The sequence below is a fragment of the Semicossyphus pulcher genome, unplaced genomic scaffold, assembly GCF_022749685.1.
Source record: "Semicossyphus pulcher isolate SPU_LCO1_2020_fin unplaced genomic scaffold, fSemPul1.0.p SCAF_10, whole genome shotgun sequence".
Lineage (NCBI taxonomy): Eukaryota > Metazoa > Chordata > Actinopteri > Labriformes > Labridae > Semicossyphus > Semicossyphus pulcher.
This window is the reverse complement of record NW_027211604.1, coordinates 15,822,763-15,843,913: the sequence shown is the minus strand read 5'-3', so window position 1 is coordinate 15,843,913 and position 21,151 is coordinate 15,822,763. Positions and strand designations below refer to the sequence as shown.

At 41.6% G+C, this 21,151-nt stretch overlaps 1 protein-coding gene across 1 annotated transcript; it reads right to left on the bottom strand.

Moving 5' to 3' along the window:
- Positions 1-1,938: 1,938 nt before the first annotated feature.
- On the bottom strand, positions 1,939-17,479 carry unc119a2 (unc-119 lipid binding chaperone a2). Its single transcript, XM_069667048.1, has 5 exons — positions 17,221-17,479; positions 5,642-5,781; positions 5,286-5,371; positions 5,005-5,177; positions 1,939-3,060 (listed from the first exon to the last, which is right to left on the bottom strand). Exons 1-5 carry the CDS (start codon positions 17,477-17,479, stop codon positions 2,948-2,950), a joined length of 771 nt encoding a protein of 256 aa, XP_069523149.1. The 3' UTR covers positions 1,939-2,947.
- Between the last annotated feature and the right edge of the window lie 3,672 nt (positions 17,480-21,151).

Here is a 21,151-nt window from a genome sequence, read left to right as displayed (position 1 = left end):
ATTGTGGTTATAACACATGACTGTCATAAACTAAACATGTAGGAGACAGACATGAAGCTCCAGCAAAGTGATGTGTTTTTTTCCTCATTTCATGTTTACTGTACTAGATTTTTATGCTGAAAATAAATGTGAACATTGTGTACTCTCTCTATTTGTCGTAAATATACAATAACATTGAGAACCTGTTATATTTCAAAAAGTCCCATAAATCTTTATTTATGTTACTCATGTTCAGCCACACCAACGTTTGTATTGTCAAAAACTTCACATTAGTTCAAAATGTTTGTACATGAGACACAATCAGTCTTAAATAAATCTGTCCTACACTTTGAAACAACATTCAAGTCAATCTGAGTCCCCTCCTGGCCATGTCACAACTTGAGTCAATCTCAATTAATTTACACCCTTGTGTGAGCGAAACAAGCAACAGGTGCATTCAAGTAATTTCCTTTCACCTGGCTGCACTTATTCACAAACCTGTCTCAAATAGTATTTGCAGATAAATTTCAGCCTTTGTTTGAACACACATGTTGTAACAGACAGGTGAAGTTCAGGTAAAATCAAATCAGATAGTATATGTAAATATGCTGACAAAACTTTGATACTACTTGAGCCAGGGTGTCTCAGTGCAAACAGAGGAAAGCTGACTGTGCATATTACAGTTTAGAGGCATCTGGAGACAGTTCAGGTACTGATTCACTGTGTGATCTGTGTAATAAATGCCCTCAAATAATAAGAGATCAAAACACTCAGGTCCTATTTCACTGGAATGTGTCCGAGTGAAAACAATGACATAGAAATGTACAAGAGGCAGAATTCAGGTAACAGAGAAACAACACAAAGAGAGAAGATACATAAGAGACACGAAACAGAAACATTTTACACACACGAAAAATAATGTGAGATTTCAGAGGGATTTGTTCTTCTGCTACATTCCCCAATCTTCCTATAAACAACACAGTTCTGGCTGAAAATACCAACATTTATAAATCCAAGTTTCCCCTCTCTGCTCTTATAAAGAGTTCCCAAACAGTGAAACTTAAACGTGGATACACAAAGCACGACTTAACAGTTTTCAACAACTTCTCTATCACCTAAATAAAGCCACATGAGGCTGGATGAGTTCACAGATGACAAAGTTTTTTTTTGTGGTCATATCAGATCAGCTTCCTTATTGTTGGCTCTGTAGAGTCATTGTGCTTTGAGCAGAGACCATTTTCACAGGGTGGCCAATAGGGCTGAACAATTAATTGAAATCGCAATATGAGCGACTGCAGTTTTCAAATCGCAGGAGGCGCAATGTTTTTTAAGGGTGAAATGTGTGTTAAAAAAACATTTTAATTTAAATATTGTGCGGCAGAGATGCGCTGGCTTACACATCATACACAGAAGTATCAAATATCTGTGCTTGGTACAGACCCCTGCAAAAATCACACCATAATCACTAAGTCATATGGTTCAGTGAAAATAAGAATGATTATCATAAAAAAAAAAAAAAGATCATTCCCTTTAATATCGCAAATCATATCAAAATCGCAAGATAAGTCAAAATAATCGCAGATAGACATTTTTTCAGAATCGTTCAGCGCTAGCGGCCAATCAGAGTGGGAAGCTCAAATTCATTGAAATGTATGCTGTGTCCCAGGTTTCAAATGAAGGGAATCTATTATTAGCTATTATTTAATTGCTCAGGATCAATTGATCAGCAACTGAAAAGGCAATGGGTAGTAAAAATCCAGAGTGATATCTGGCCAGATATCAGGTTAAAACATCACATTTTATAACTCATTCGCTACCATCAGACAACAGCGTCTACTTAGGTAAAATTACCGTAAGCTAGGAATCTATCCCATTCCTGTTAGACTAAAGTAAAATGATCAATAAGTAATGTTCGCATTCAGCCTTCTTCTAGCTTAAAGTAAGCAAGTTGCTGAATGCTAGCATTAGCTGTGGTCTGATGGTAGCTAATGAGTTGTTTTAACTTGAATTATGGCCTAATGTCCCTTCAGATTTTCACTCTCCACCTTTTCAGTTACTGATCAACCAGGAGGCGGTGACATTATAATTATTTGTCAGATTCCAGACATTTTTATGATTTGCAAACCTGGAACACGGCAGTATGACTTTATAACAGCATCTAAGGTTCCCACCCCGAGTGTGACATCAAAAGAAAGTGACAATAATATGTCAATAATCACATACGCCCTACAGTTAATACAGGTCACACAACTGGAGAAACAATAAGGAGCAAGGAGATAAGGAAACAGGAAATAGGTCTGATTCAGAGAATGCACTAACAGGTTTCGTAAATCTGCATGACCAGATAAACACATTACTGACATTTAAATAAGTCTATTTTTTCCAGACGACTAGTGATGCTTCAAACTGACATACTTACAGACACGCAGATACACACACGCACACACACACACACACTCAGAATCTGAGAAATAACATCATCAAAACTGTCCTAAAAACAAGATCTGTTCCTAAATCCTAACATACACATGAATGAGAAAATAATTTCTATCAATATTTAAATATACAGTTTTTTTCTTCACTACTTTCATGGCTAAAGAGCGAAAACCATCTCGTATTTCCTAAAAAGACGCTAACTTGCTGGTTTGTCATTTTGCACACACACTTCGATGCACATTGAGCTGTGAACTGAATGTCCATGTGTGTGTTTGTGTGTCCTGTATGTAGCATTTTTCTTAGGCTTTCACAGATTTATACATGCTTACACACACAGACACACACACACACAGGTTGCAGCTGACACATCTGCACGGGCGGGTCCTGGTCGGCATCCTCTCAGCAGGAGAAAAGGGTAGAGAAAGAGAGAGAGAAGAGAGAGAGACTACGGGGTTGACAGGAAGTTGTGTCCTCTGATCTTCTCTCAGGTTAGTTCGTGCATCCACCTCTCCCTCGCCACAGTGCGTTGTCTCTATGTCCCGCCGTTGTACGAGTAGTCCGCCTTGTTGTGCATCACCAGCTTATTGTCCACAAAGTAGAAGCTGTCGGACTGCGTCTCGTACGGGTGAAGGGTCATCTCTCGGACTGGGAGCAGACACAAAAACATCGCTGCTGTCAGAGAACTGGTTTCCAAGCTAGAGGTCTGGACCTTAAAAGGGAGATCTCAAGTCTCTCAAAAGTCTCAGCTTTTTGTGTCTAATAACCTGTCATGCTTTTCCTCCACTGTTTTCATCTCTTTTTTTCCCCCCACTGTAAACGGGCCGACGTCAAATTAACCGGACTTCTTTCTACGGATTGATATGATAACAAATTAGTCCTCATTCATAGCAATGGACGGCTATAGAGAAATAGCAGACCTTAGACTGCTGTAATTGACCAATCAGAATCAGGTATTTAACACAGCCGTGTAATAATCTACTTTAACAACCTGCTCACTGTACATTATCCCTTACTTAAAATCCATCAGTGGTGCAGCCTGAGAGAGAAGAGAAACACTCTTCTTTGTAGTAAGATTTATAATTCACAGTGGTTCTCTCTTCCTGCTCCCTCGCTCTTTTTCCAGGCGCCAAATATTAAACGAGCATTGTAGCTGTGAAAAATCCAGCACTTTAACAATCTCAGTGATCTCAGTTTCGTGCGGCAGTAAATGCACGTATGTTTTGGGACTTTTTTAAAGTTTTATCGTCCGTAGTCATTATCCTTTATTTGTTTGTTTGGCCATAGTGTCCATTTACCTGCAAAAAAAGGACAGAAATTTTCCCCACAAAATACCTAGACAATTAGTTGGTAATACTGCAAATGCAAGTGGGCAAGAAGCTACAGCTCCTTTGTGTTACCTAATTTAATATTACAAGATTAGAACTGTAACAGATAGAAATGTTACGTAATCTCTGTCTGAAAATGTCTCGTGAGGAAGATCTCTCTCAAACATGAAGAACGTGCAGGAAGTGCCAGTAACATAAAACGCCAATATATTTGTAACAAGCAGATATTATACGGCACTGTAGTAAATAACAAGTAAGTGTCATTTCTAGTAAACAAGGAGTTAATAAGCATAAGCACAGGAGGTCCACATGAGGGTGTGCACTTTAAGTGGTTAACCGTTAACCGACCGTTAACAATTTAACCGGTTAAAAGTACCAGTTAAACGGTTAAATAAGATGTTGACTTTTTTAAATATACATACATTATATTTGGGAAACAGATGTGTTGTTGTCGTTAGCTGAGCTGAGCCTGAGAGGAGAGCAACATGAAACGACCAGTTGAATAGTTAAACAAAGCTTTGTTGCCTATCTCTGCATTCCTGGGAAATCAAGGTACCGTCTGAGCGGGTATTCTCCACGGCGGGTCTCACAGGCAACAGATTGTACCCCAGACTAACCCCACAGCATGTCGACATGTTGCTACTTCTTCACCAAAACCAGCAGGTAAACTGTCTCCTACATCAGAAGAACTGGTGAAGGCCTGGCCTTTTTATTTGAAGTTTCCAATAGCCTGTTGTTAACGTATTGAATGTTGTGAACGAAACTTTTACGCACGTAACTCATTAATTATTTAAAACTCCAGACACATCGTCGTCAGGTCCAGACAGGATCTTGCGTTTATTAAAGTTCTGTGTGCTTATCATCAAAGAAAGGTTGGCTGTAAATGTTTATTTACTTATTGTTGCTGCTGGATCACATGGCTGTATTCTCCAGTGCGTGCGTAATGGACACTGGACAATGTATTAATATCTGTGGGCACGATTGTCAGTGCCACAGGTAGTTATGTCTGAGGATTATAATAAATGTTCCTCATAGTTACATATGTGTGTGAGAGTGTGAGTTTCTGCGAGTGTTAGGGAGAGCGTGCATCAGAATGAGCGGGCATGATGGAGAGCTTGTCGGCAGTTCTTTCTAAAAGTGGTATTTAATTCTTATCGTTACCATTAATGACGGTTAACAGGGGACAGTTATCGGTCAAAAAAAACATTTTAAATCCCTAGTCCACATTGTTTTATAGTGTGTGTGTGTGTGTGTGTAGACTTACTGCTGTCCTCAGACAGAGGTGGAAATTCGTAGATGTGTTCACAGGTGTTCTTGCTGCTGGGCATGCAGAAGCCAAACTCAAAGTCAAAACTCTTGAGCAGCTTCTCCCTGAAGTAATGTCTCTCGATCATCCTGAAGTTATCAATCGGCATGTCTCCAACCGTGAACTCCACCCTACAGGGAGGAAGAAAAAGAACATGGTGGGTGAGACGGAGACACAACACATCAATGTGTTGGTAGCTGCATCCTCGCAAATCAAGATTCACACACGTTCTCACTTACGTGGCTCCAACTTGCCGCAGTCTGAGAAAGGCGGGGGTGAACTGGTAACGAACGAAACGGCCGGCATTTGGGTCAATGTCTCTCCTCTCGCCTGCTTTGTCTAATGTGATGATCGGTTTATATAAAACAAAACAGAATAGAATATATTTCATATTTTTCAGACTTGGAAATCTTCCCTTGGTGTATCTGTAGTTCTAAACAAGTCACAACAAATTGAAAAAATAAAATCAGTGTGCTTTTGTATGTTTCTACAGGTTAAACAATGTCTTTGTAGTTGCTGTGCGTGTGCAGGAAAAATGTAAGATGTTTTTTTATTGTGTTTACTATATGAAGTACATTAAGGTTAAATAAAACACATTCATGGAGCAGTGCAGTGACTCGCCTGCTGATGGAGGTTTGGTGATTTCAAACAGTACTATGCCGGTCTCCATGTCTCTGATCTTGAACCGGGTGAAGTCGATGTTGAAAATGTTCTCGTCTGGGCCGCACAGATAATCTGAGAGAGAACGAAAGAGGGTGCAAAGTCACAGGTTAGACATTAAGTAGTCAGAGAAAGTACATTAACTGATCGATACATACAACATACATTATTACACGTCAGTGTTAAATACTTGATTCTGATTGGTTCATTACAGCATTCCGAGGTCTGCTACATCTCGATAGCAGGCCGTTGCTATGAAGAACAGACTTGCTATGGACACAGCTCTCACTGTGAGTGTAACATACTATTTTTAAATGGAAATATAACCCTAACACTTTCCAAATCAATATTTTGTGTCCAACTATTGACTTCATAAGCGCAGAAATGTGAGACGTATCGAACCTTAATATTTTTAGAGACCAAAATTAGAGTGTTAAAAAGTGACAGCTGACATAAAGAGGGGGATGTATTCTTTGATCCGACATGTCCTGATCTCATCGATGCAATTTATAGAATATTTCATGTTGGCTTTTTTGACAGAAACACACTGGGCAGCAAATTTTGTTAAATAACAAGGGGTTTATATTTTAATTCATACAGTTTAAAGTTAAAGAAACAGTCCACTTCAATAGAAATTTCTATCTATGTGCCAGTTTAGCCACTTGTGTAACTTTAAGCTGCAGGCCATGAGTAGGTGTAATGATAGGTCCAAAAGACGATAATGTACATATAGCAGAGCACACTGCATAAGAACATGTACAACAATCCATGAAGCAAGTTTCAGGTTATTTGCATGAATTACACAGTATGGTTTAACTAACTGTGAAGTATAAATCAACAAAGTCTAAAAATTGCAAAGAAATTCATCTCAGAATATGGTTTATTATTGCCAAAAAACAAACTGCAAATAGAGAATATTAACTCCCTAAACAAGAACGGATTGCACTGCAGTCAGGAAGCTGTAAACATAAGAGCTGCTTTGCATTCAATCATCTTCTAAAAGAGATAATTACAAACATGCACCCAAAACTGAAATCAAAACCGTTTTGCAGCAATCAAAATGATATTGAGATAATTATACAAAGTTGTTAATCAAATAGTTAACAACTTCTCGACAGCTGACTAAAATCTCCTTTTCATCATTTCAAGTGAATTTTCAACATGAATGTTGATGACAAACTGTGTTTAAACGGGCCGTTTGCTCGCAAATAGTCAGCAAACACACACGCGCCCAGTAAGAAAGAGTTATTTTTATTCCTCTAATCCTTCCTGCCCTCTCCAGGCTGTGTCACTGCTTATTAGCGTTCCCCAGCAGAGCAGATACTTCCTGCTCCCTGCCTGATCCGATGATACCAATAGCCAGCCGGGGTTACTGCAACATTTCACTTTTGTCATCTCAAATCTCTCAGGATGAAAAAGAAACTGTAAAAAGCATTCTGGGTGACATGTTTCAAGGATTTGAGAAACCGAGAGCCAGTAAATGTGTGACGATACAACATTCTTGTTTCCTCTTCCCTGATCCTTCCTGCCTGATTTCCTGGACTTCAGTTCTTTGCCTTCCCCTTAAATGGTTTATCTTCCTGGCTTGGACCTCTCTCTGTGTTTTTGGATCGAAGGTTTTTGGACTCTGCCCTCACATGTCTGTCTTGAGTCATGCTTTAGAGTTTCTGCAGTGTTCAGTACCAATCCTTTTTACAGGTCATAAAATGATGGTTCCAATGTGAACAGGTCCTGTTTCCTGACAAACCTGAAGTGTTCCTGCGAGTCTGTATCAGACAACACGAGCATCATTATTAGATGTTCACCAGTGTTCCTAAATGTAAAATACATAAGATGTAGGTCAGGAGCAGAGAGTCTCCTCCTCACGGTGCTACTGTTATGCTGCAGCCTGAGCCTTTTTGCTTTCTGAATGGTGTTTATTTCCACTTTAATCCCCCCTGCAGGATTATTTACACTCCTCTCTGCATGTTATTCTTTTATCTTTACGTATTCATGGAGCATCCCGAGAAGTAGAACCATACCCCGAAGTCACAGCATGTTGTCAACTCGGTTTACTGAACGAGGTGAGTGTTCCCGACGCAGCTAATCTGATCCAATGTGACGCTGTGAGGCCTTTGCTCCTCTGTCAGTCTGAGCGCAAAGGTCGACTCACATCAGCTCTGCATACAGCGCTCCATCTACAGCCTTTACAACACCTGAAAATGTACACACACACAACAAAAACAAACACCGTCGCAGCCAAGTGATTGCAATTAAAAAAACCACACAATATATTTGCCTGCAGGGGGTGGAGATAAATAACGCTTCTGAATATGTGTGTGTGTGTGCGGGGGGTACGTCTGCATGTACTGCACCACAGCTGGTGCTGTCTGTGTCATTTTGCTAACCTTGTGCTAATAGTAACCCTACAGCCTCCTAATGACGTCCCACGAGAGCAATGAGTGTGAATGAGAGAGTCTGATGTGTGTGCCGACAAAACCTGAGGTGTTTGTACCAAATTTCATGCAGTCTGTTACCTCGAGGTACACAAAACACACACACTTACTACTCACACAAAATGAAGTTAGCTTGCTGCTAGATGCTAATGAAGCCACAGACTCCAGTTTATCAATGTCAGGTCTCCTTCTGCGCAGTGATAGCAAACACGTCCAGACAGAACCAGCTTGCTGTGTGCGTTTGTGTGCGTGTGTGCGTGTGTATGTGTGTATTCAAAGTGTCTGGCAACCGCAGGAAAAGCTGAATTAAGCTACAAAATAGGATGACAATAAGTGTTTGAAGTGACAGAGCTAGAAACAGGAAGCTCGTCCGCGTACTGTTCCAAACATCAGCAGGTGTTAAAAAAGCTTCCAACGACTTCAGACTTCATGTCCTCATCACGCGACAAACATGTCGACCTACTGATGCAACATTGACCTTCACTTATACATTTTATTCATGAATGATGGTATAATGCATTCTGGTGCCTCTCTGCACACATGAATGGCACAAATACAACACGATGATGCAGCCTTTTCTCACTGTTTAGGATTTACTGGATGCAATAAAGGACATTCTGAATGTGTGCAATTTAAGTTCTTCAGTCAAACTAGCTCTTAGTTCTTAGAATTTGCTGATGTGAGGTCTTTGCTGTTTTTTTGGTAAGTTACATGTGTGTTTTGGGTAGCAGACAGGGTCAATACTGCGGCTCCACCAGCCGATCTCGACTGCGCAGACTCTGGCTACAATTGTGCCAGATGGCAGAAACCTCTTCCGGGGGAGATTTTGGCCTCACTTTTGTACAACAAGAGGCGGAAGGTGGAGACGCTTTGTCCATCTTTATATAGTAGTCAAGTCAAGTTTATTTGGAGAGCACATTTAAAAACAACTCATGTTGACCAAAGTGCTGTACAACAAAGAGGATCCACATAGACAATATAACACAAATAATAAAAAATGAATAAAATAGGAGAATAAAGAAATTAAGAGCAGTGATAAAAACAAAAAACAAAATAAACACAAAAGAATTGCTGGATGGTATAAGATAAAATAGGAAGGGTCAAGCTCAAGGCCATCGAGAAAAGATGGGTCTTTAACCGGGACTTAAACATTTCGAGTGACTGGGCAGTTTTTATGTGGATAGGAAGGCTGTTCCATAGCGGAGGAGCAACTACTCCAAAAGCACAGTCCCCTCTATTTTTTATCTTGGGGCTTCAGGGAGGAAGTGGTTGGTTGACCTAAGCGCTCTAACTGGTAGGTAGTAATGCAGGAGATCGGCAAGATAAGAAGGAGCCATTTCATTTAAAACCTTTTTATAATCAATCCTGAAACGGACAGGGAGCCTGTGAAGGTAGGCCGAAATTGGCGTAATACTTTTTCCTCCCCGTTAGCAGACGTGCGGAAGCGTTTTGCACAAGCTGAAGACGCCTCAGAGATGACTGTTCAACACCCACAGACAGAGAGTTACAGTAATCAAGCCTGGATGTAATGAGGCCATGGATCACTCTCTCAAAGTCGTTTGGCATGATGTTAAAGATTGATTATTGACTGACTTTTTATTAAAGCATGGGAGTTTGTTGGCTGCAGTGTAAAAAAACAACAACTGACAAAGTGGCTGCTCAACGAGTGTTTGCAGAAGTACATATCTGCAAACCTCAAGTATTACAACTGCAACAAAAGATATCAGTGACAAAGCTGATGGTGCGACAACATATTGTGTCCGCCTGGAGGAGCCGCTAAAGCTGCACAGAGGGAAAGATACATGCTGTTATCTTCAAGCTAACATCTTTCAGTCCTGCATCCTGTCCACTCGCTTTAGAAATCATCAGTACACAACCAGACTAGGTCAGGTCCACAGGTCAACACAGACTGTACCATATGACCTAAATTCAGCCAAAATAAACAGTCCTAAATCTGTTTCAGCCGTTCACCCAGATAACACTCAGCAGAGATTTTAGGGACCCTCCAATGAGCAGTTTAACATCAAAAATAGCAAATGAAACCACATTAAAAAGTAATCTCACAACAAACAGCTGACAGCTGACACTGATAGTTCAGTCTGTCCCATGTGAACTCGGACTGGTGGGTCTGTCCTCTCTGGAAGAATCACACCAAACAACACTTCTAATTTCTTTCTTTAAGGCTCCAACATTTATTCTGGTCTTACCTTTGGAGCAATAGGCTTCAGCTAACTGTTGGTTTTTAAGCTTCACCGCAGAGATTAAAGATGAAGCTACAATCAAGCTAGCTACCTAAACAACTTGGTGAGTTAAAGTAACTCATATCAAACCTATATCACCATATTAATCTACAGGCTCTCTCAAACATACCACATGCTGAAATAACACTTTTACAGCGTACAACAAACTTATAGCTCATTCAAATCAACAGCAGACTGGTAACAGTATATATGGGGCTCACCCCTCAAGTCTGCATGGGCCCCAGCAGAGGGGCAAGGTTGAGCTCAAAGATGATGGTCGGTTGATGAGGTTGGTTGGATGGTTACATGGCGCAAATTACTGTTACTTTTTAAATAAGGGCATTTACTTTATAGCACACTTTTAATAACAGAGCATCTTGTTCTATTTCCACTTAAATTCAGCTCCACATAAAACAGACTTGATATGTGACTATGTCCTCCCCTGAGCGCTCTGTGAACTGTGATTACGTTTGATAGCATGCTGAGAGGATGACGCATCCGTCGCTGCCTTACTGACCTGAATATGCCTGCTGATGACCACAGCGTCATGGCAACAGTGCTGGGATAAAAATGGGGATAGTTTTAAAACCAGTGAAAATAAAGAAAGGCAACCTGAGATTTAGTTAGAGGGAGGTTCATGGTGACTCCAGACATGATTGAAGACATCAGACAAATTAGGGCAAAAAGCAGTTGGACATTTTCTGAGTTCTGACTTTTTTGGGTTTTTGAAGATATTTGTGTAAGGCCTCTCCTAATTATATGACCCATCTGGGTCTTTTAATGATCCTGACAATCAAATATAGTTTAGCTGCATCAGATCTGCACCAGCACGCTGCTTTAAAAACAGCCTGAGTGGGTTATTTCAGCTCTGAAAGCTTCACAGACCTTGTGGGTTGTAAAAAAAAAAAGTTTAATCATCGCTGAGTTTATTTTGCTTTCACACCAGAGACCTCACAGCTCGCTGTCTTCACACGGTCAGGTTTGTACGCCGTCTGTCACTCAGCCGACACAAAAATAAAGCCTCACCACACAGGAAATGTCATTTAAAGCTGTGAGACTGCATCAGCTCAACGCTCACCACAGGTCTAGTCGTGAGTTATCTTTTCAGAAACCCAACAGCAGCAATGTGGTGTGAAAACAGTTAGTTACGTCTCCTCTCGCTGTCCATCCTCTACTCTGCTACTCGGGAACAGATCAGCTGCAGGAGCTATATTTGCCAACAGAGCTGTCGATCATGGCGTTAGAGCCTTTTTATCGCATTAACTTTTCCAAAACATGAACTCTAGGACATAACTAACTATGATGACAGGAACCATGCCTGTGGATTTTTTTTTTGTCATGTATTTTGATTTTATAGTTCGACTCATGTCCCATCTGTTAACATGGAGGAGGCGGGCTTTATGAGCTATACTGCAGCCAGTCAGCAGGGGGCGTTACAGATGTTTTGCCTTCGCTTCCAGGAGCTGTCCTGTTGTCATCTTTTTATGTGTAGTATATAACAGGATAAAATTATGAAGAAAGGGGTGTTGGTTTAGCTCAGTTGGTAGAGCAGGCACCTAATGCACAGAGGCTACAGTTGTCATCACACTGATCACAGGCTCGACTGCTGGGGCCGGTTTGACAAAGATGTTTTAGACTGGTCTATAGTGTTAGGCCAGTCTTAATATTGCTCATAGATAGTTTCATGTAAGTTTGACTGTTTCACAGAATAAAGACTAATTTTAAGCCAAAAAAAAAACAGACACCTTACCCCCAGGCTAACTCAGCTCCGAGACCCATGTTACCATGGCAACAATCAGCGACACCTGCTGACCAGTAGCACCAAATTTTGAACGTCTTTGATGGTCCTTTGAATGATCGGAATGACACTGTTTATTGTTGCTGCAGGTATTTTGTTGTCTTTTTTGTTTTCCAAGAAAAATGTCCTTAAAAATATTGAATTCCTCCAACAGACAAACATTTTCTGCTGGGGGTAAACGGACTTGAGTGGTTTGATGCGGTTACGCGGTCGGCCATTTTTTTTATTCTGAAAAAAATATACCCAGAATTCATTGCGCCATAGTCCTGCTTAAGATGGTCAAGAACTAAACTGCTTTGTGGAATGGATAAATTCTATCTGAAGTCTGACTATTTGTTTTATCTATTATCTATTATATATCTTTGTGAGTCCAGGGTGTACCCCGCCCTTCGCCCAATGACAGCTGGGATAGGCCCCAGCCCCCCGCAACCCTGAACAGGATAAGCGGTAGAGATAATGGATGGATATCTTTGTGAAACCGGCCCCTGGTCACCTGGTTCAAGCCACCCCCCACCCTCTATTCCCCATATTTCCTGTCTATCTTCAGCTTTCCTATGTATAGAAGGCAAAAGCCAAAAAATTATATTTAAAAAAAAAGATGCAGTTATGACATTCTGTATCCAAAAGGTCAAAGGTCATCTTCAGTCTGGTATCATTATGTCCTCGAAGAACCTGTTCTAGCCATTTTTCAACAACAGAAGAAGGGGAGATTGTTTGACCATATTTCACATTTGGTCTGAATTGAACACCTTGAAAGTGCAGCGATAGTGTCGATATTCTGGGCTGCCAGGTTGAATATGTGTGTGAAGCACACAGGTTTTAGGAATTGCAGCTTTTCTTGCAGCAACATCCATATTTGAAGCCTTGTCTACAGTCTTGGCAACAACTTAGTGTTCTATCAGCTTTATTGAGCGTAAGTGCAGGTGGGTTATCCTAGTTTGTTGTGATTGTTCATGTTAAAGAGAAGCTAGGACGCTTCTTCAAGGTGGAACTGTGATTATTGTCCTCATACTATGTTCTAGTTTTACTAAAATGCTACACTTAGTTGTGCTGATAAGAGCTATTTCTATCAACCTACTTCAGTCTGTTTACTCTTAAAAAAGAGAGAAAGAGAAGCAGCTGATCCTCTTATTTAAGAAGCTGGAATAAAAAATTGGGCATTTTTTATATTATTTTGCTTGCACTTAAATGTTTATCAATTATGAAAGAAGCTAATTGTAATCTAGTATCAGCTCTAAATAAACTAAAATGATCGTGCTGAAACAAGCACAGAAAGATTATGTCAGCAGGGAAGCCTTTCTGTCAGCTGAGGGCTGCGGTGAGTCCCACTCTGACTCCGCAGATTAAGATTGAGTTAAGAGCATAAGTTTGGATCAGATCAGTCAATTTAGCAGAAGGCCTGTTCTGTTTCTGCAAATCTTCATCAAGCTGTGCAGCTTTCTTCGACTACCAGATGGAGCACCAAATGATTCGTGGCAACTGTAAAGTCACTTTTCTCAGAAAGTTTCCTCTCCTGTGAGACATCTGTGAGACAAGCAGGTCTAAGCAACCATCACTGAGGTGAAACTGTCTGACTCTGGTAGGGCTGTGCGGAGTATTGTCGACGGTGTATCACACCGGGAATCAATTTGAGCCACTTGAGAATGTGCAGCAGCAGCAGCGACAGACGAGTCACAAAGCAACAGAAGGGCTTCGGTGGCTGCGTGTTCTCATGAGAGGGCTCAGGTTGTTGCTTTGTTTGACTGCCAGAAACGATAAGTGAGCATATGTGACTGTACATATGTCCATCTCAGTTTGTAACACAACTACACTGCTTAACAAAGAGAGAAAGCTGGCACAGCAGAGGAGGAAGTGTGTGGGAGAACAGAGACGCATGCTTGGCTGGCTGTTACCACAGGGAGATGCTTCACGTTGCTGTAGTGATTCAAGCGAGCATCCACGTCGCTGTGGTGACTCACACAAGCCTCCTCTTGCCTCCTGCGATGACGCCGCGAGGTAAGAAAGTGAGAGTTTCCAGGACCATAATAGGGTCCAGCGTGGGAGACAGAAACATCATGATGTTTCTTTTCAGATGGACAAAGATCCTCACTAATGGGGTCACCAACTGCAGACTTTGAGAAAGAAAAACAGGCTCACACGTTTTCTATCAAGTAAAATTCAGCTGTGGTTACAGAGATAGCTCGGAAGTGGGGTTGTATAAGGTACTAATTTATTCTGAGTATATTATGTACTGCAGTGGCAGGTCAGCACGCTTCCTGTTTGTAGAACCCGGCCAGACTCAGGAGCTAGACTATGTAACCGCTGTACACAAAGCTGCGGGAAACACGTACTTACCTTTAGCCACTTAAAAATAGTCCCACCTAAAAAAAACAAAAAGCTAAAGCTGTCTGATGGTGAGGTCATGAGGTGAACATATTTAAGCTACACTGTACACTTAAACCGTGTTTTTGTTTTTGAATGTAGGACTTTATAAAGTGGATAAAGAACGTGTTTTTCGTGGCCCATGTACAGGAGTAAACAGCTTAGCTTCTGTCTGTTATCCAACCGGCATCTACAAACAGAGGCCATGTGATCAGCTACAACTGAACTCAAAGGAGAAATTCGCCCCTGGAAAAAGCCACCGTCAGTCAAAGCTGGTGTACTCTGTAATCAATAGAAGCAATATTTGTAATTGGCGCCATAGCTGTGGATAAGTTGCACAAACAAATCGTGGCTTCGCCCATTCTACATTCCTACAAAACCCAGCCAGATGACATGTTTTTTACGTAGTCTGGCATCATAATGGCATTAGCTCCCCATAATAGCATGAGAGGACTGGGGTTGAAAATCGGCAAACTGGCCCTATTGATAAGCAGTGTTGGGTAACGTTACCGCTTAAAGTAACTCGTTACGTTATTGCGTTACCTACTGAGTAAAGTAATGCGTTAGATTACTTTTGCATTACCAAAAATTAAACTCCATTTGTAACTTGTTTAATTGTCAGAACAGCATGTAGCCTACTGTACGTCTACTCTACTGTCATTGCAGCCTCGTTTACGGCCCATAATCTGTAACTCTGTAGCCTAATAACAGGAATGACAGGCGCTACTTTTAAAGTAATAATCTTGAAGATTTTCATTTAAATACATGTCTGTTAGGTCACTTTCTATCGCAGAGTGAGGTAACACAGTGGTGATTGAGCCTATGGCCCACTGATGAAAGCCTTTGCATTTGCAGTATTACAGACTGGGTGTCTGTGGTGAAATTCATGGAAAAAAATCACAAGCGGCGCCCAGTTAGTGACGCGTTTTCCATCAGCCAGCAGTGGTTGGTCTGCCGGAGAGGGTAGGCGGAGCTAAGCGGCTGCTTTTCCTGCCTCTGCAAGTGTTGCGAGTAAACAGTAATCTACTATGGCTGAACAAACAAAGAAAAGATCGATGACTACAGATACAACTACAAAAATAAGTAAAAGAAAAAGTAACAAATTCGACGCTCAGATGAAGGCAAACAGTCTAAAAAGGAAAGCGACCGTCAGCGAGGAAAATCAAGAGTTACAACCGGAGCCATGCGTCACTGTGTGACGTCCCGCAATTACCGTTTATCACCATAGGTGCCGCTAAAGAGAATGAAAGTAATATCTTCGAGATTACAACTTTAAGTAAAAGTTAAAAAAAAATTTATCTTTACACTATCCCTCATAACTCTTGCTCCTCATAGCGGACCAATTTAGGACAAGAGGAAAGACAAACAGAGCCAAAGGATGTTCCCGGAGCTCCCCGTCTTCTCAGTAAGCTGTGATTACGCTTAACTGGACAAGCAAGATCGCATTCCTCATCGCAACATATACTTCCTGTATTTTTTAGCCACATGAAAACAATAAGGGAAAAAGAGAAACACATAAGTATATTTAAAACTTAGGATTGGAGTGACGGTGTGGCACAGTCACATGAGGAAGCAGAACAGGTACACGACCATCAGGAACAAAGCACCACGTGAGTTTAAGTGACCAAACACTTTTTAAAATAGCTGGGAGAAAATCCAACGCAGTGTTTGCATGTTCCCACACTCTGTAACGCCCCATGTAACCCTGTTGTGTAAGTAAGGTATTACACCGGCCTTTAAATAGTCAAATGCCCCGCTGGCCACCTGTTAGCTAACTACTGCTGCTTTAAGACCTGAGGTGGAGATGGGTGTAGGTGTTCTTGTGCACATAAGAGCTTCCTGGCTGCCATCTCTCCTCATGTTTCCCTTTAAGAGGCTTGTTTAGGCAAGATTTAGACGTGCAACATATTTGACAAAAGCAAATGCAGTACATGAATGCTATGTTATCTGAGGTTTTTCATTGTCATAATAGTTACAAGCAGAGTGAGCCATTTCAGGTGTCTTTCAGGAGCGGGTATGGTTATAATGTGGCTGTAAAGGCTTTGTTTGATTTGTGTATGAGCCAAAAAAGCAGCTCTACTTTTGAGTGTTTACACCGTGTCTAAACCTTTTTCTCCAGATAAATGTTGCACTAAAGTGCACACAAAATTTTAGGAAATTCCTGCTTATGTTTTTTTTAATCTGACCTTTAGCTACAAAGTTAGAACAACAGATCTATTGATTTAGATGAGGTGAGGATATCTGTCAAGTCTCTGCGATTAACTAAATATGAACTCATGTAAGGAAGCATACAGGCTGCTGTATGGATCGCCTCTCAGTCACTCGTGCACCTCAATCTGCGTCTACTGGTCCAATAAAACCATCAAGAAGTAAAGCATTGCTCCTCAATAGATCAAATTTAAGAAGGTGGTCTATGATTGTTTGCTAAACTGAACCTCCTCACAACACTGGGAGGCTGTGACCTCCTCTCCACAGGTCAAAGGGCAGCCAAGAAGGCAATAAGAGGTCTAACACGCACGTGCGGACAGAGAGGCTCTATGATACATCACCATGCCTTTGAATAGGGCCTGTATACATAACATAAACAAGGGGACACGATTATGACGTGAAACATGACTCATACCGCAGCTGTAAGATCTCAGCACCTTTGTCCTCCTTGAGTCAGCAGCAGTGAACTTACTTTCTGTGATCTTCTGCAAGCCCAGCACATCCTCCGGAGTGATGACCGCGCTCGCGAGCAGGTCCTCCTCCGTGGTCACCGGGACTCCCACGTCGGCCGAATTGCAGCCTTTCTTCACCTTCATCGCCGCCGTTTGCTTCGGGCTGCCGTTACTGGTGCTGTCTGCGCCTCCGGTCTCTCTGCCCGGAGTATTACCGGCAGACTTCTTAGCGCTCGGTGGGTCCTGGCTGCTGCCTCTGCTGGTACAAGAATAGCTCATTCTCCGCTCCTCCTCCCCCTCTCCTGACCCAGGGCTTCCAAGATACTAAACAGTTGCCTCCCTCTCCTCCCTCCCTCCCTTCCTCCCTCGCCGAAGGATGCACAGTTGCTGTCGGTTATCCGGTGCTTAATTCAAATCCGCTTCTTCTTTAAGAGCCTGCAGTCTGTCTCCGCAGACCAAGTAGCATGCATGCAAACAGCCCGGGCTACCGTTGGCTGAGCGCGAGATGCGCAGAGTGGGCTCGTTTTGGCTGCTTCAGTGCGCAGCTGCTTGCCCAGACGTAATTGCTGTTGTGTCAAGTGAAGCTAGAAGACTGAGGGAATTAATCTGCTGGGTTTGAAATTGAGAAAGAGGCGGCAGATGGTCGTTGCTGTCGAGGAGGGGGAGTGTCTCAACGGCAGGCACGCAGACCCCAGCAGCGCCCTGAAAGCGGCTGGTGGTGCCTCTGCTCATTATCAGAGACACAACCGACTAATGCCCGCACCAATCAAGATTAGACTACCTGGATTATTTCAAAACATCACTAATATCTTAAACATGTTAGTTGAAATTCTGCTGAGGGCGCAATTAAAAAAGCACCATAAGGTCTTTATGAATCAATTAGGTGTTATAATTTGAGATCAATAAACAGTCTCCTGTGCATCATCCAGCAGTATGCCAAATGATCCTGTTTCTCTGAGATTCAGGATAGAAAACTTCCCTTAGGGGGAAACAAAAGTGGACTGGAGCACGCTGATAGACTCTCATTGTGCCTACAGTTTAAACATTACCGCCTCCTCAGAGTCAAACTGGGTAAAACATTTGGAAACTCATATATAGTCTACAAAAAGTGGTTCAATTGTCACTGGATAATTTGTTGAACCGAATTTCAGATCTATTGGGTAGTGTATCCAGAGGTGGGAGTGTCACGCCCCCGATGTTGTGGAGGCTACGGAAGCCCTGAGAGGGCTGCTTCTCTATTTTTAAGGCTGATTTTAACTGTTTACTCTTTGGTATCTCTGGTGGCAGAAATGTATAGGTTTTGCAAGGATAATTTGTCTAGTTTCTAAATGTTTATCATCTGTGAGAACAGGTGTGTTTGTTGTTGTAATTCGCATTTTAGCCACAAGAGGCAGACATGTTCAACTATTAAAATGTCCAGTATATAAGAAGTGACGTTGCCCATGGTTTGAATAGACTGTTTTAAGACCAAGAGGAAAGAGTTTGGCATTTTGGTCCTTTCTGTCTTGTTTGTTTGATCCACAAGTGACATCATTTCGCAGTGATTATCCTTTATTTACTTAAAATGGGTGATTTACATAAAAAACTTTGTGATGAAAGAGCATTTCTGTTGTAAATTAGGTCATGTTAATTTTTTATTTTCAGCATTGGCCTAATTGTTTGGCCTACAAACAGGCAACATTTGATCATTGTGCACATTTTGGAGAAGCTGAGGAGAGAGCAGAACGGAGAAAAGCATCATTGTATTTCTATGTTAAGTCTCTGCATGAATCACTGAAGATCTCGGTCACACACCTGCAGTGGCACCAAACCAGCAACAAGAAATCACCCTTTGAGACAAAGCTGTTCCTAAATGTTACCTATGGAGATTTCAGGTCCATGTTTAGGATTCTTTCAAGGAAGGCTTTTTTTCCACAGACATTTAAGCTTTACACTTTGACCCCAGAGAGCTCTAGAGGTCATTTAGAGTGTGGCGATCATTACTCATCATAAGACCTGGGATCTCTGGGATTATGTGGAAATGATGCCCCCTAGAGGCAGAATGCATTTACTGCAAAAAGGTCTCCGATGATGGTTAGTTGGTTCATTGTGGGTTTTATTTTGGCAATTAGGAATAAATTAGACGGATTTGTGTTACTGTTTGTATCTTGATGGGTGCCCCTCTACTTCTATGGTAGTCAAAGTTACTCACCAAAATCACCTGTTGTTACAGGTTCCTCTGGTTTAGAAGAGGCACTAAAGTTTAAAAGAAAGAAAATATTCAAACCTAAAGTTCCTTTAAGTCCTGCATGAAAAAAAAACACATTTAAAAATGTCTTTTTCTAAACACACACACTTTATATTTGTGAATGTTAGTTTTTTGTGTGTGAGAGAGACTGTGTATGTGCTGTGAAACACGTATAGAGGTTCTGCTATGTGGATGAGTGAGACTCGGCTATATGCTCACGGTGGGCTCTTCACATCAGCCTGCTGAGTTTGCTCGTCCTTTTGTCACGTCTGAGCTGCTGCTGCTGCTGCTGCTATCATCAGCAGAAACACACACGCACACGCAAACCCACACACACACACGGGCACACATGCCTGCCCTGTCTCTCATAGCTGAACAAATGTACTTCGATCAGGAATGTGCTCACAAAAATAGTTTTATTGTGATGTTATTAGTATAATGTCCCTGTGTGTGTGTGTGTGTCCCTCTTCTCTGTTTTAGCCACAAACAGGGAATTACATGCACACACACTCACACGCACGCACGCACACACACACACACATACACACACACACATACACACACACAGTCTGGGCAGAGTGCTGACCTCAGTAAGCCATTCCTAAATGTTTATTGTTCAGTGCAGTCAGAGGAGAGAGGAGGGTGGATGCTCTCTGTTTTTTACTCTACACCTGCTTACTTTTCTGACATGATGAGGAGGCTTGTAAACTTTAAAACATCATTTAATCAATTTTTACTAGAATAAAAGAAAGAAGCAACAAAAACAGTTTGTTGCAGATCCATCAGAAGTATAAAAATACTTTGGCTCCTTTTTGTTACATAAAGTTACCACAATATTCTCCCTGTCTAATAATAATCTATTCACACCACTACCTGAAAGAGAAGCTGCCAATCACAGCTCATCATTCGATGCCAAATTAGAGTCAGTCCTGCCAACGAGGCCTTTCAATCTGTGCCATTGCCCCCTGCTAACTGTCATTGTTGATTTACTCACTTGGAAAGGTTTTCCCAAAATAGAAACAGGTACTTTCATTCACGGTTTTATACCACAAATGTAAACAGGACAAACGCAGCGCTGAATCCTCTGCTGGTGTTCACAAACCTGACTCACGCTCTGACTCTGTAGCCAAAAAACTTCTCCCTCTACACCTAACAGGGATCGCAGCACTTTCGATTGATCGCTGAAACAGCTGGAAAACGTTTCCAACACGGCCACCGTCTTCCCATTTCAGATCCGGTGTAAATGTCATGGATCCAGTTTGTTCAGTCGTCATGTAACTTGTTCTTCAAGTTTCAGGACAGGATGTTAGTGTTGAAAGGCCTTTTGAAAAGAGTCAACACGGTGCAGACTGACAATATTGAGTCTTGGCAATCAGAATGATGCTGTCTCATACACATGCTGCACAGGTGTAAAAGAGGAGGGACACTGGAAGAAAAACTTCATATAATGACGGAATGAATGAAATAAAACAAATAAAATATGTATTATTCCACTAATACCAGTGTGCTACATTGAGGAAAACATGTTTTTATTACACACTAATGAGGCAGGGCGTGCTGCTACGGTGGCCACCAAGGGCAATCGCACCGCAACGGCCCAAACTGTTTCCATTGAAAGAAACAGGCTGCAAATTCAGAAACGATGGCAATTCAAAAACAAATGCAAACATCCAAAACAAATGCAATGACGCAAAAGTGGCACGCCTACTTTTTGTGCTCATGTT